General features: G+C 39.2%; 1 protein-coding gene across 2 annotated transcripts; it reads left to right on the plus strand.

The window, feature by feature from the left end:
* Positions 1-1,158: 1,158 nt before the first annotated feature.
* Positions 1,159-13,203, plus strand: klhl43 (kelch-like family member 43). Of its 2 annotated transcripts, none has more exons than XM_062990564.1 (6): positions 1,159-1,381; positions 9,112-9,825; positions 9,959-10,305; positions 10,605-10,904; positions 11,095-11,270; positions 11,354-13,203. In XM_062990564.1, the coding sequence occupies exons 2-6, from the start codon at positions 9,414-9,416 to the stop codon at positions 12,096-12,098; spliced, it is 1,980 nt and encodes a 659-aa protein (XP_062846634.1). In that variant the 5' UTR covers positions 1,159-1,381; positions 9,112-9,413; the 3' UTR covers positions 12,099-13,203. The 2 variants fall into 2 exon arrangements, with proteins under 2 accessions (XP_062846634.1, XP_062846635.1); XM_062990565.1 differs by having other exon boundaries at positions 1,159-1,376.
* The last annotated feature ends 821 nt before the right edge of the window (positions 13,204-14,024 follow it).

A 14,024-nucleotide genomic window follows, 5' to 3' on the forward strand; every position in this document is an offset into this window, starting at 1 on the left:
GTTATGTTTTAGTGATTGTATTATGATGTCAAGCTTGCTATGCTGCTTATTGTTGGACTTGATTATGTATAGGGATCACAATGGAAATAAGTCTACAGACTTTTTGTGTTATCCCTGATTGTTTCTGTTTTTTTATAAGAGGTATTGCATCTATTTAAAAAATATGAAATGGTTTAATAAAATCAATCAATCAATCAATCAATCAAGCTTAACCACTGCCAATCTATTATTGTTGGGCCCATAATATCAACTGCTTAAATTGTAACTTTGGATTTACAAAAAAGGGTGTGCCAAATGCCTTAATGTGAATGTCAAAAAATGTATAGGATTTTAAATGCAATTAAGCAAATGTTAATGCACTACCAAAGATGCATGCATGGTATATTCAGGGAGTGATTTTTAAATGAACACATACAACTACAAATACTAAAAATATATATATATTTTTTAAATATACAAATGTGAGATGGAACCCTAGGTGAAATGCAAAAAGGCATTAATAAGGAGTTGGTTCATCCTGCACAACGATAATAGATAGCATCTGCTCCTCAGGCACTGATATTAGAGGGTTAAGGCCTTGCTTACAATTAACATTCAGAATTTGTAACCTTTTCAAGATAAGTTAATGAGATGATTAAATATTTGTTAAATATAAATAAAATTCATTACCTTTTTAAAGATAAAAATGTTAATAATATATCTTTGTTTCATAATGTTGATGATAAAATAATGATAAGAGGTGCTCAATCTATTACACTATTACAATCCAAGTTCAATTGTCTGCGGTGCTATTGGCCGACCAGGTGTCTACACAGACATGATTAGCTATGTCTGGGAAAGGGGGTATTTCTGGTAATCCTGGCTTTTGTCCAAGTTTCCTAATGGAACCAGACCTGCCAGGACCCTGACCAGGATGAAGCAGATGATGAAAGTGACTGTATTTAAAATTCTATAAAGATTGTAATGCTCACTCTCCAACAAAAAACATGAACACAGCATGTTGGCATGGCTAAATTGCTTGCAGTGCCCGCCTTCTTTCCATTTCAGGCTCTTGAATGGGGTGCAGGCTGGATGTGAGCTATGTTTGGTGGAGAGGCGTAGCTGACTGTATATGGAAATAGAGCCCAGGTGGAGCTCAGGCGTTGGGGTTAATGTTACTGTGCTTTGCTTTGCTTGGAACATGCCTCCTTCAAGCTGGGAAATGGACAGTGCTCTTACAAACAGACTGACAGACAGAGGACACAAGGGTAAAGGACCAGAAAAGAAAAAGCAAAAAAGGATTTGTTTAGAATTGTAAGAAATCTGTATGAAGGAAAGAAAGCCAGAAAGAAAGAAAGAACAAAGAAAGATCATAGAGTAAGAAAAAAGTTGGAAAAGTAAGGTAAAACATTTTTGTCTTTGCTTTAATTTTTAGTGCATGCTTGCCTTCATAAAAGAGTAGATTCATTCATTATAATTCAAAATACAACATTTGATTTATCTATGCAACACAATGGAAACTGGTGTCATGATTATGTAAAATAACTGAAACAGTTAATGACTAATATAGTTGAATAAAGTAAAGGGTTCTAGTTCCACAACAATTTGCAAACAATTGCTTTTTGCTCAGGAATGAATTACAGTGTAAGCATACTTATATAACACTGGATCAAACTGAATTCCAGGAAGTAGGTCCAAATTGGACCAAGACACTGGATAACATGTAGGAGGGAACTAATTTCACCTCCAGCTCTAGGGTTCCTGCATGCTTTCCAGTCTCTTTAAATAACAAGGTAGATATAGTAAATGACACGCTGTGGCTGAAGGGAGGTGGCTTACACATTACACATGGTACAATATTAGCTCTGGCACTTAACATGACAGTTGTCACTAAATCCCTTCCCTCATAATTCATTTGCAAGTCAGATTTTTACCTCCTCCAAGGGTCGACTAATCTCAATTTCACCAACAAAGTACTCATTACTGCTACTAGTGAAAGATCAAAAACAAAAATAAAACATAATATGACTTGGGAGAACATAGTATAAGTGTGTTATATAGCATGGTGTACAGTATGTGTATAATTATGGGTAATATTTGATTGTCCTCATTACTTTTTATATTTTAAGCCACTTCTGTACCCAAATTCTTTGAATTTGCATTCACTGATTGCATAGTGACATCAATACAAGACCAAGTACTCAAACCAAAAACCTTAACCTCTCACCTAGATTTCCTAAAAGAATCCACATCAGTTATGTGGTTTCATTTAAGGGGAATGCACGCATTTGCCAATTTTTATGGTTAAAAATGCAAAGCACTGCAACATCATTGTGTCTCAACATCATTGGGGGCCAGTGATAGCTCAGTGGTTAAGGTACTGGACTAGTAAACAGAAGGTTGCCGGTTCAAGCACTGCCACCACCCAGTTGCCACTGTTGGGTCCCTGAGCAAGGCCCTTAACCCTCAATTGCTCATCGTGTTCCGCTCATTGTGTAAGTCGCTTTGGATAAAAGCGTCTGCTAAATGCTGAAAATGTAAATGTAAAATGTGTCTGTATTGAAGAGAGGAATAACTCAGGTTTCTAAAATCAATGTGACTGTATAAGCAAAATGATACATCATAACAGTGCAAAGACAAAAAAGAATACACTGTAGCATCAATAATACAATAACAAAATGTATATGTTTTCTTTTCTACACAAATTTTCCTAATTTACTATTTACAGTGTTCATTGACAGGTGGTCTTACTGTAATTGGGCTGTAATACTTGTAAATCTGTGTGTTCTATTTCTAGCAAAATCTTTAATCTGTTAGTAGGGCTCTGTATATTTGCAATAAACTATGTGCATCCTACAACCTAAAGCCAGCAGCTGCTGTGGTGTCATGTGAAACAACACTGGTTGGCTGAGAGTATGTGCAGTGACAGGATGTTGCAACACTCGCAAGTTTATTATTAAACAAAGCACACGTATCACAGAGAAAATTTAAGTACAATTGTTAAATGCAAAACTCCTACAGTTATTTATTTTTTTTCTTTTATCTTAATGACATCGCCATGGTGGGCATACAGTGTCTTATTATTTTTTTAATATGCACAGTAGCATGTCTAATATGTTACTAAAAAGAAGGTAAATTTTAATCATTAAAATTAATTTAAATTAAATCTAAAAAGGCAGGTTTTCTTGGAACTGATTTATTGGTCACATAAATGTAAAACAAGGAAATAATTTATACAAACAAATGAACAATTCATTATAGGGATTTAAATTAAAAATACACTAAAAACGTACAGTTCAAAAACCTAATATTCAGCTTGACAGCAGTTAACAAAGGTTTTTACTGACATTGGAAAAGTATATCACCCTTGTAAGACTAGTTTTGATGTTATACCCACTAACTTTTATAATTGTCAACAATTATATCTACTGATCTATCTGTAGAGTCAAGAAAGATTTTAAACAAGTCTGAGATCTAATCATACAAAGGCACAGATTTGGAGAAGGATACAAGACCATCTCAAAGGAACATAAAATACCTCAGAGCGCAGTTTAATTTTCAAGTAAGGAAATATTAAATTACAGCCACACTGCCTAGGTCAGATTACCTCTTAAAACATACAGTGTATCACAAAAGTGAGTACACCCCTCACATTTCTGCAAATATTTCATTATATCTTTTCATGGGACAACACTATAGACATGAAACTTGGATATAACTTAGAGTAGTCAGTGTACAGCTTGTATAGCAGTGTAGATTTACTGTCTTCTGAAAATAACTCAACACACAGCCATTAATGTCTAAATAGCTGGCAACATAAGTGAGTACACCCCACGTGAACATGTCCAAATTGTGCCCAAATGTGTCGTTGTCCCTCCCTGGTGTCATGTGTCAAGGTCCCAGGTGTAAATGGGGAGCAGGGCTGTTAAATTTGGTGTTTTGGGTACAATTCTCTTATACTGGCCACTGGATATTCAACATGGCACCTCATGGCAAAGAACTTTCTGAGGATGTGAGAAATAGAATTGTTGCTCTCCACAAAGATGGCCTGGGCTATAAGAAGATTGCTAACACCCTGAAACTGAGCTACAGCATGGTGGCCAAGGTCATACAGCGGTTTTCCAGGACAGGTTCCACTCGGATCAAGCTTCGCCAGGGTCGACCAAAGAAGTTGAGTCCACGTGTTCGGCGTCATATCCAGAGGTTGGCTTTAAAAAATAGACATATGAGTGCTGCCAGCATTGCTGCAGAGGTTGAAGACGTGGGAGGTCAGCCTGGCAGTGCTCAGACCATACACCGCACACTGCATCAACTCGGTCTGCATGGTCGTCATCCCAGAAGGAAGCTGACGCACAAGAAAGCCAGCAAACAGTTTGCTGAAGACAAGCAGTCCAAGAACATGGATTACTGGAATGCCCTGTGGTCTGACGAGACCAAGATAAACTTGTTTGGCTCAGATGGTGTCCAGCATGTGTGGCGGCGCCCTGGTGAGAAGTACCAAGACAACTGTATCTTGCCTACAGTCAAGCATGGTGGTGGTAGCATCATGGTCTTGGGCTGCATGAGTGTTGCTGGCACTGGGGAGCTGCAGTTCATTGAGGGAAACATGAATTCCAACATGTACTGTGACATTCTGAAACAGAGCATGATCCCCTCCCTTCGAAAACTGGGCCTCATGGCAGTTTTCCAACAGGATAATGACCCCAAACACAACCTCCAAGATGACAACTGCCTTGCTGAGGAAGCTGAAGGTAAACGGTGATGGACTAAACCCAATTGAGCACCTGTGGCGCATCCTCAAGTGGAAGGTGGAGGAGTTCAAGGTGTCTAACATCCACCAGCTCCGTGATGTCATCATGGATGAGTGGAAGAGGATTCCAGTAGCAACCTGTGCAGCTCTGGTGAATTCCATGCCCAGGAGGGTTAAGGCAGTGCTGGATAATAATGGTGGTCACACAAAATATTGACACTTTGGGCACAATTTGGACATCTTCACTGTGGGGTGTACTCACTTATGTTGCCAGCTATTTAGACATTAATGGCTGTGTGTTGAGTTATTTTCAGAAGACAGTAAATCTACACTGCTATACAAGTTGTACACTGACTACTCTAAGTTATATCCAAGTTTTATTTCTATAGTGTTGTCCCATGAAAATATATAATAAAATATTTGCAGAAATGTGAGGGGTGTACTCACTTTTGTGATACACTGTAATTGTTGAGCTAATGTTGAGTTGAATTTAAACACACAAATTAAAATTTCTACAAAGGTGTTACACACACAGGGCTTTATTTAAAATGCAAGTAAGAGAACCTTACTGAAAGCATATTCTTACTCACAGAACCCCCAATATGGCTAAAAAAAAGCTGGTGGTCCAATGGAACTAAGGTAAACAGTTTTAGCCTAAATTCTAACAGGTGTTTTACATTGTAACAAAAGAGGTGCGAGATCAAAATGTTTTTACAGTAACTTACATAGCTTTCCCACCACCACACACTGATACCAGAGCAAATCAGCAGTATCTTAAATAATATGATACTCTGTTACATAGCTGCCAGCCTATAAAAAGCAACCATTGTTTGTTGACATTGTGTACTTTCTTTTATTCCCACTTAATTAAATCCACTGTGGAATAATCTGTAATTGTTTTTCAAATTGGTATGAATATTAACACATAGTTCTAAGACAATACATAACAAAAACAATAAAACTTAAGACATAGAATAGAGACAGGTGCATAACTGGTGAATAAAAGTTGTTAAAGTGGGGGATTTACATGGGAGATGGAAGGGGCAGATGGCACTGGGAGGGTAATTTAAGCAGTATAGCTCCAGGCATGCTCTCTGTGGGTTTAGAATATTTTTAGACATTGACTTGATTGCTCCTGTGGGTCATGCTCTAACTTGGTTTGTTTTTGTGTGAAGCTAGGTATGCAGAACTATAGGAATTTGCTGAAACCATCATTTTATTGACAGTGACAATAGCAGATTTAGGATTCAGAAGCCTTTATTGTCATTTCAGCTATAAACAAGTACAACCTCAAATCAGAAAGTATCTAAATTGCAAATAAAATGAAATTCTGTGTTTCTTACATTTACTTTGACATTTATTTTATTGCAGACAGTATGAACCAGTTTTGTCTGGTCAACTACATTTCATTTGTTAATATACATCCATTACTGCATTTCAGGCCTGCAACACATTCCAAAAAGTTGGGACAGTAAAGCATTTACCTTTTTGTAATGTTATCATTCCTTTTCACAACACTTACAAGATGTTTTTGCACTGAGGACACCAAACAAAAAAGTGTTTCAGGTGTTATTTTGTCCTATTATTTCCATTTTTGTATCAAGGCTGCAGACAGACCAGTAACTGTATTGCATCTGTTTTATTTAAAAGATTTTATGCGACTAAAAGCAATTGTGGTAAAGATAAAGAAACTTTCAAAGGTTCTCAGGAGCAAGAAAATCTAGTGGAAAAAGCACAAAGATGCACATCCAAAATTGCACAGACAAAACTAAATTCAATTAGCTAATAATTTTTGGAGGATTGTTCATATGTTTGCAAGAACACCATACTAATTCTTAGAATAAACTGTGATGTGACATGTTACTGAATAAATATGAAAGACACATGGTACTGGGAGACAAAACTTGGACCTTTTGACAACTTCAAATAAAATAAAAAAATACCATTGAAACTTTTAGAGAATTTAAGAATTATAGGATCTTCAGAGGTGCCTTTGAAAAAATTGAAGTGGGATCAAAACAAAAATGCTTAAAAAACATAATTTATTTTTGTAGGCATACGTGAGCTACTGTAACCAAAAACAAATTATATATATATATATATATATATATATATATATACTGTATATATATATATATATATATATATATATACAGTGTATCACAAAAGTGAGTACACCCCTCACATTTCTGCAGATATTTAAGTATATCTTTTCATGGGACAACACTGACAAAATGACACTTTGACACAATGAAAAGTAGTCTGTGTGCAGCTTATATAACAGTGTAAATTTATTCATTCCTCAAAATAACTCAATATACAGCCATTAATGTCTAAACCACCGGCAACAAAAGTGAGTACACCCCTTAGTGAAAGTTCCTGAAGTGTCAATATTTTGTGTGGCCACCATTATTTCCCAGAACTACCTTAACTCTCCTGGGCATGGAGTTTACCAGAGCTTCACAGGTTGCCACTGGAATGCTTTTCCACTCCTCCATGACGACATCACGGAGCTGGCGGATATTCGAGACTTTGCGCTCCTCCACCTTCCGCTTGAGGATGCCCCAAAGATGTTCTATTGGGTTTAGGTCTGGAGACATGCTTGGCCAGTCCATCACCTTTACCCTCAGCCTCTTCAATAAAGCAGTGGTCATCTTAGAGGTGTGTTTGGGGTCATTATCATGCTGGAACACTGCCCTGCGACCAAGTTTCTGGAGGGAGGGGATCATGCTCTGCTTCAGTATTTCACAGTACATATTGGAGTTCATGTGTCCCTCAATGAAATGTAACTCCCCAACACCTGCTGCACTCATGCAGCCCCAGACCATGGCATTCCCACCACCATGCTTGACTGTAGGCATGACACACTTATCTTTGTACTCCTCACCTGATTGCCGCCACACATGCTTGAGACCATCTGAACCAAACAAATTAATCTTGGTCTCATCAGACCATAGGACATGGTTGCAGTAATCCATGTCCTTTGTTGACATGTCTTCAGCAAACTGTTTGCGGGCTTTCTTGTGTAGAGATTTCAGAAGAGGCTTCCTTCTGGGGTGACAGCCATGCAGACCAATTTGATGTAGTGTGCGGCGTATGGTCTGAGCACTGACAGGCTGACCCCCCACCTTTTCAATCTCTGCAGCAATGCTGACAGCACTCCTGCGCCTATCTTTCAAAGACAGCAGTTGGATGTGACGCTGAGCACGTGCACTCAGCTTCTTTGGACGACCAACGCGAGGTCTGTTCTGAGTGGACCCTGCTCTTTTAAAACGCTGGATGATCTTGGCCACTGTGCTGCAGCTCAGTTTCAGGGTGTTGGCAATCTTCTTGTAGCCTTGGCTATCTTCATGTAGCGCAACAATTCGTCTTTTAAGATCCTCAGAGAGTTCTTTGCCATGAGGTGCCATGTTGGAACTTTCAGTGACCAGTATGAGAGAGTGTGAGAGCTGTACTACTAAATTAAACACACCTGCTCCCTATGCACACCTGAGACCTAGTAACACTAACAAATCACATGACATTTTGGAGGGAAAATGACAAGCAGTGCTCAATTTGGACATTTAGGGGTGTAGTCTCTTAGGGGTGTACTCACTTTTGTTGCCGGTGGTTTAGACATTAATGGCTGTATATTGAGTTATTTTGAGGGAAGAATAAATTTACACTGTTATATAAGCTGCACACAGACTACTTTTCATTGTGTCAAAGTGTCATTTTGTCAGTGTTGTCCCATGAATAGATATACTTAAATATCTGCAGAAATGTGAGGGGTGTACTCACTTTTGTGATACACTGTATATACTGTATATATGTAGGCATATTTGGCCAATAAGGCCAGATTCTGCTTCTGATTCACAGTAAAAAATATATAGATGTGAAACATTAATTTAAAAGTGCTTAAGTGGGAATCCCCAAAGCTTTCTAACTAAACTAACTTCTTCGCATATGTGATGAACCTTACTAAATTATAAACTTGACACTCCCTATCAAGTAGTCATGCCCCAAGACCACCTGCACATGTCAATCATTTTATTTTGAACTCTAGACTGACAGATGAAATTAACTACATGTATGTTGCCTGCATAAATTATTCTGCAGTCACTTTAGCAATAAGTCATTATGAAGGTGCTGCAGATATTGTTCACACTGCACAGGCCCAGGTACCAAGATTTGTTCCTGTTTACTAACCAGATGGACTTTGACACCTCTCTAGAACATGCAAGTAAGAGGATTGGCTACGGATAATGGCCCTAGGTGTGAAAGAGTAAATAAGTTTCTGTTGCACAGCAATGAACTGGTATCCTGTAAAGGGTGTGTGCTGAACAGTGACTGTTACCTGACTAGAATAAAGAAGAATCATTATGTTTTTTGTTTCTTTTCAGGTGCTGACTGCTAACACTGACCACCTCCTACCCCGTCTGATAGAATCTGTTTGTCAGTTTCCACCTTCAGTTCTCAGTCAGTTAACTGTTTTTGCCTGTTTGCTTCATTAGCCTGTCAGTCTAATTTGAAAAGAGGGTTAAGAAAGTAAGTCTGTCCAAAAAAAACCCCTAAAACTTACATACTTAAATACTTTAGTTACATATTTATTAATTTTAACAGGTTTGCACGAGCACCACTGCTTACTGACACTCAATAATCAGATATCAGTAACTATAAACATTTCCAAAATTAGCCTGTCACAATGGCCCCCAAAAAGAAGTCATCTCGTCCCAAGAAAGCAACTCCAGAGCCAGCACAGGTGGAAAGTGGTGTATTGGTACCTGAACCAGGAGTGAAAAAATTAGACCTGCCTCTCAACGTTGAGCAGCTAAATTGTCTTAATGGGATACCCATGCCACCTGTGATCCGGCCGGGGGAAAGGGGCTTTGGTCTGGGTGGGGAGGTGACCAGACCTTTACATGGATCTGCACTTCTAGAGGAGCTGAGCCGCATGAGACAAGAGCGCTTCCTTACTGACCTGGAGCTGGCCTGCAAGACCAAGGCCTTTGATGTCCATAAGCTTGTCATGTCCTCTGTCAGCCAGTATTTGCGTGAAGTCTTGGCCAAGGACCCAGGTCTCAAACGTCTGGAGTTACCTACAATTTCACCACTAGGTAAACAGCTTGATTTCTGTAGTATTTGGAAAAGATTGTAAATATCATCCAATTATATTAAACAAGCCCTTTTGGTAAATTACATTGTATGCAGGAAGTTAATACATTACATTTTTATTACTTTTATCCTCAGGTCTAGCCAATGTGATCACATTTGCTTATCTTGGCCGTGTGCACATGTCTTTGTACACTATTGGCTGTACCGTGTCTGCGGCCACTACTCTACAAATTCCTAATCTCCTCCAGATGTGCATGGATTTTCTAATGGCTGAGCTGAATGTACATACATGTGTGTATGTGTGGAACATCGGTGCTGCTTATGGTCTGGGCCCTGTGAGGGATTCTGCACGCCGCTTTGTGCTAGAAAACTTTGCCCAGTTTGCAGACACCCCCCAGTTCACTCAGCTCTCCTTGGAGCAGATCACTGCTTTCCTACAGGATGACAACCTGATCTTGCCCTCAGAGGTTACCACCTTTCAGGTAGGATCACCTGTTTATATCAGACATTTATGCTATATCAAACATTTCTTGTTACAGTGAACCCACAGCATTGGACTGTAAATGGAAAAATATACCAATGGGGGTGGAGAGACTAAGTGTGGGGGTATTCACATGGTACTATTTATATGTATGACCCAGAAGCAAATTATTGCAGTACATATAAATACTTATGTACTGTATACAGAAATAGAATGGGTGGAGAATGGAATCCTAGTAGTTAGATATAGAGTGAACTCAAGTGTTAATATGTATGGCTATCTATGTTTCTTCCAATTCAGGTGGCCATGAAGTGGCTAGATTTTGACCAGAAAAGACAAGTTCACGCTTCCGACTTGCTGACTCATGTCCGTTTTGAGACTATCCCTGCAAGCGAGTTGGTCAGTGAGATCCAGCCTGTTGCTCGCATGATGCAGGACCCTCAGTGTCACCGGTTACTGGTGGATGCCATGAACTACCATTTGCTACCTTACCAACAGAATGCTCTTCAGTCCCGCCGAACCAAGATCAGAGGCAGCCAGACTGCTCTGCTAACGATTGGTGGCCGCCCATCCCTCACTGAACGTGCCTTAAGTCGAGAAGTAAGCCGTATAAACACCTACTGTATTAAAAACAAAGGCTTGGGTCTTGTAAAGAGTTGGGAGTAGATTGTTTTCCAAGGAGCAAAATTTGTAATCTAGACAATGACAGTTAGTTGTCTTTATCTGTACTTTGATTACTTTCATTGGTGTTAATTTTGACAAAACTAATACTATACATTTCTGTCGGTAGGTGCTTTGGAGAGACCCTCGTGATGGAGTCGCCACATGGCGCCATCTATCACAGCTGCCTGCTAAGAGCTTTAACCAGTGTGTCGCTGTAATGGATGGTTTTCTATATGTGGCAGGGGGAGAGGACCAGAACGATGCTCGAAACCAAGCTAAACATGCTGTTGGCACACTTTGCAGGTACACTTTAGGAAATCTGTGATTGTAAAGTAACCTAATTTAACAAAATAATTACCTTAACCCTGACTTTGCACCACTCCCAGATATGATCCAAGGTTCAACACATGGCTACACCTGTCTAGCATGCGCCAGCGGCGCACTCACTTCAGCCTGGTGGCCACCAATGGGCGTCTTTATGCAATTGGTGGTCGAAACACAGATGGCCTGCTGGCCACCATTGAGAGCTACCAGCCCTCATCCAACAGCTGGCAGCTTCGTGTTCCAATGGACATGCCTCGCTGCTGCCACGCCAGTGCGATCCTGCCCTCTGGTAACATCCTGGTGACCGGTGGTTATGTCAACTGTGCCTATTCCCGCTCTGCGGCCCACTACGACTTGGAAAGGGACACATGGAGTGAACAGGCACAACTGGAAACACCACGTGGCTGGCACTGTTCCACTACACTAGGCGGTAAAGTATACGTGGTTGGTGGTAGTTGGCTGGGGCTGAATGGAGAGCGTGTGGATGTGATGACCACAGAGGTTTTCTCACCAGAGACTGGCCAGTGGAATAGGGCTGCCTCTCTGCCACTGGGAGTAAGCACAGCTGGTTTGGCAACCCTTGGTGATCAGTTGTATCTTGTTGGTGGGTGGAATGAAGCTGAGAAGCGCTACAAAGCAGCGGTACAGCGCTATGACCCAGCTACTGACAGCTGGTCCTCTGGCGAAGAGCTACCGGAGCCCACAGTGGGTGTATCCTGCTGTGCTCTCGCACTACCCCCACGCCACGCTTCCCGCAGACACCGTAACATGCCAAACCATGATGAGCAAGGAAGAATAAATGCATGAGAGGAAGAAGAAAAGGCAGAGAGGATGAAGGACATGTTGGGTAGTATTGAGGAAAGAGAAAGTGAGAAACAGAGTAGATGTCAGTGAGGATTCAAAACTAGAGGGATATGTAGATTACATGGCAGAAATATTTTAAGACAGCAATGTTTTGAACTGTGAATGGAGTTTAGTCTCAAGTGAAAATAGGGCCCATGGATTAATAGTGTCAAAAAACTAGGGCAGCCTGCTGCGCTACCAGAAATATTTATATACCTCTATTTGTATGTCTGAATGTCTACAAACCTAAATGGAAAAATGATGCTTTTAAATATTATTTAATACTTTTAATTTCAAATAACATCTGTCAGCTGCATAGTATAAAGTATACGGCTTAAGTATTTATTTTTTAACAACAACTCCACCAGAAAATACTGGTCACTAGAATACTCCAGAAAGGGAGCCAATCCATCAACAAGCTTTAGCTATTGCCCCTCCTCATACATGAACAATCATGTCTGTGTGGACACCAGGCTGGCTGATAGCAGCGCCTAGATATCAAACAAAACTATCAACTGTTTTGGGCTAGCATAATAGACCACTGTGTCACCAACATGCCCACAACTTAAATATATATTTTTAAAATATATCAAACATGTAATTTTAGTAATAAGTGAAATATTCAAGTTATTGTCAGCAATATTTCCAGCTCAAGCAAGACTAACATCTTGCTCTTTGAACCTGGTCCTTCATAAAATCAAACCAAATAGCCAAAACTAAATAAGATAGTCCCTACATTATGTCAATATGTTGTATAAGATGTTCTGCACATACAGTAACTACTTAGTCATTAATGGTTCCATTACCTTCTACTGCCTTCATTCCTTAAGATAAGAAGCGCTGTTAATTTTCAATGAAATCCAGTGAGCAACCTGGCGGGAAAACCCTCAGAGCAAGAAAAAGCATTTCATTTGTATGCAGTGTTCCCTTTATGAAGTATAAAATCAACTAGGGTTAAGTCTAAGCCTTTTGTCTTTGTTAATACAAGGAATAAATGTACACAATGGAAATGCAGATGTATCAAGTCTCCAGGATTTTACTTGATTAAAGCAAAAGTTCTCAAAGCAAATTATGTCTCGTGTTATCTTTATAAATCAGTTGCTGTTACTATAAAACTCCTTACCATAGATGCAAGGATAGAAGCCAGGGCACCAGGATTCATATTTCTCTACAGCACCTACTTAACAAGCAGCATCACCACACTGCTTACAATTTTTATCAATTAAATAATTCTGGAAATTTTGTTATTAAAAACAAACAAACATGTAAACAAACCAAACAAACAAACCAACTGTAAAATGTATTTAGTTTTGGTAACTTACTCAAAAATAAACACTTACATAAATTAGGCCTTTTAATTAAGCTTTGTTAATGCTTCAAATGTGCATTAATTTAAATAGTTTTATTTGCCAGTTTATTCTTAAATATTTACTTAAATGTAATAAATAGCCTACATGTTTTAAGGATGTATGCAGTGTTGTAAAGAAATTGCTGTTTTAAACTAAAGTTGCCAGTCTACTGCACTGAGTTTTAGCAAAAAAACAGAACAAACAGTAAGTGGGATAATCTATGGCTCCTAGGAGTGGGTCTTAAAGGTTTTAAACAGCATTGTCACAAATTGCTCACCGCTGTACTAATTAGTATGTCTATCCTGCACATGCGCACTATGTAGGGCACATGTCAAGAGTTTGGAAAACAGCCAGAAACTGGTACACAAAATGCATGAAAGTTTTTTAATCACTAGATTATGTCAGTTAAGTGTAAAGTTTTGTCTAACAAGGCAGTACAAATAAAAATTGTAAAATAAATGTGTAAAAATAACGGAATGTGCTATAAGCTATTGGAAAGTAGCCTAATGCATTGATACGTCTGCAAAAAAACTTAAGTGAT

Source organism: Trichomycterus rosablanca, chromosome 2 (genome assembly GCF_030014385.1).
Source record: "Trichomycterus rosablanca isolate fTriRos1 chromosome 2, fTriRos1.hap1, whole genome shotgun sequence".
NCBI lineage: Eukaryota > Metazoa > Chordata > Actinopteri > Siluriformes > Trichomycteridae > Trichomycterus > Trichomycterus rosablanca.

Coding starts and splice junctions, on each gene's coding strand:
- klhl43 (XM_062990564.1), top strand. CDS start 9,414: ATGGCCCCCAAAAAGAAGTCATCTCGTCCCAAGAAAGCAACTCCAGAG. Junction 10,306..10,604: donor CAGAGGTTACCACCTTTCAG/GTAGGATCACCT, acceptor CTTCCAATTCAG/GTGGCCATGAAGTGGCTAGA. Junction 10,905..11,094: donor AACGTGCCTTAAGTCGAGAA/GTAAGCCGTATA, acceptor TTCTGTCGGTAG/GTGCTTTGGAGAGACCCTCG.